Genomic DNA, 977 nt, shown 5'->3' on the forward strand with positions numbered 1-977 from the left:
TGCACCTACCTGTTGTCACTAGCTACGGCAAGTGTTTGTGGGCATGGTTGTCTCCCAGCATGTTTTGGCATCAGTGGGTTCTTGGCCTGTAATGTGTGCTGAGCATTGAGGGTTTTGGCGTCTATTTTCCATTCTTCCGTGATGTTCCTAATGCCCCAATAGGCTGTCACTGCTGTGGACAGCTGCCTGGGACTTAGAGCTGTGCTTCCCTCATTCTGTACACTCACCCTTAACTTGAACCAGCTGAGACAGGGTGTGAGTGGTGTGCTGCGGGGCACAGAGAGGCACAGTGGCAGTGCAGGTAGAGGAAGGAAAGAGTGTCCACCAGCAAGTGACATGGGGGCGAGCCAGCATCATAGCAGCCCCAGGTCCCACGGGTGTGGGAACTGGTCTTAGGTTGGCACCATACACCGCACCCTGGGCCAGAGCCTTCTGGAGGCAGGGAGACGCGTCCTCCTTGTGTCTCTCTTGGGGTCCCGGCCATCTCGTGCTGGCGCTTCTGACATGGGCCTACCATGGAGGACTGCTTGGCTGTGACAGGGGACCTGGTGTCTTGCAGACTATGACGCACTGCTGACAGAGGCCGGAGATTACACAGAAAAGTATTTCAGCCTTCAAAAACTCTTTGAGCGTGTCTCAGGTACTCAGCAACCACTTATTGGAGGCATGGTCCTTCCCGTGAGGGTCTGTGTTCCGTGAGCGCGAGGGCAGCCTTGAGTTCAAATCCTGGGTCCCCATGTCAAAGCTGTGTTTCTAAGTCCATTGCACCTCCGTGCTTTCACGGAGATGTGGCTGTCTCCTGGGTCTGTCTCCTGGGTCTGTCTCCTGTGGTGATTGTGAAGATTGAGTCACTATTCTTAAAGGTCTTAGTACCATTTATGACATAGCAACTCCAAACACAAAAGCAAAAATCATCCTGTTTAATTTTATTTGTTTAAGTAAGGTTGGTTAGCCATCTACTAAGACCTGTGAGCACC

At 52.4% G+C, this 977-nt stretch overlaps 1 protein-coding gene across 1 annotated transcript in view; it reads left to right on the forward strand.

Moving 5' to 3' along the window:
* LOC103581149 (beta-galactosidase-1-like protein 3) overlaps nucleotides 1-977 on the forward strand; it is a gene marked incomplete at its 5' end in the record, with an annotated part of 33161 nt that overhangs the window by 20579 nt on the left and 11605 nt on the right. Inside the window, one exon of the mRNA XM_008563051.1 lies at nucleotides 560-640. Coding sequence (XP_008561273.1) covers nucleotides 560-640 — 81 coding nt within the window. The remainder of the gene's footprint in view (nucleotides 1-559; nucleotides 641-977) is intronic.

This window comes from Galeopterus variegatus, unplaced genomic scaffold (assembly GCF_000696425.1).
Source record: "Galeopterus variegatus unplaced genomic scaffold, G_variegatus-3.0.2 Scaffold12452, whole genome shotgun sequence".
In the NCBI taxonomy this organism is placed as follows: domain Eukaryota; kingdom Metazoa; phylum Chordata; class Mammalia; order Dermoptera; family Cynocephalidae; genus Galeopterus; species Galeopterus variegatus.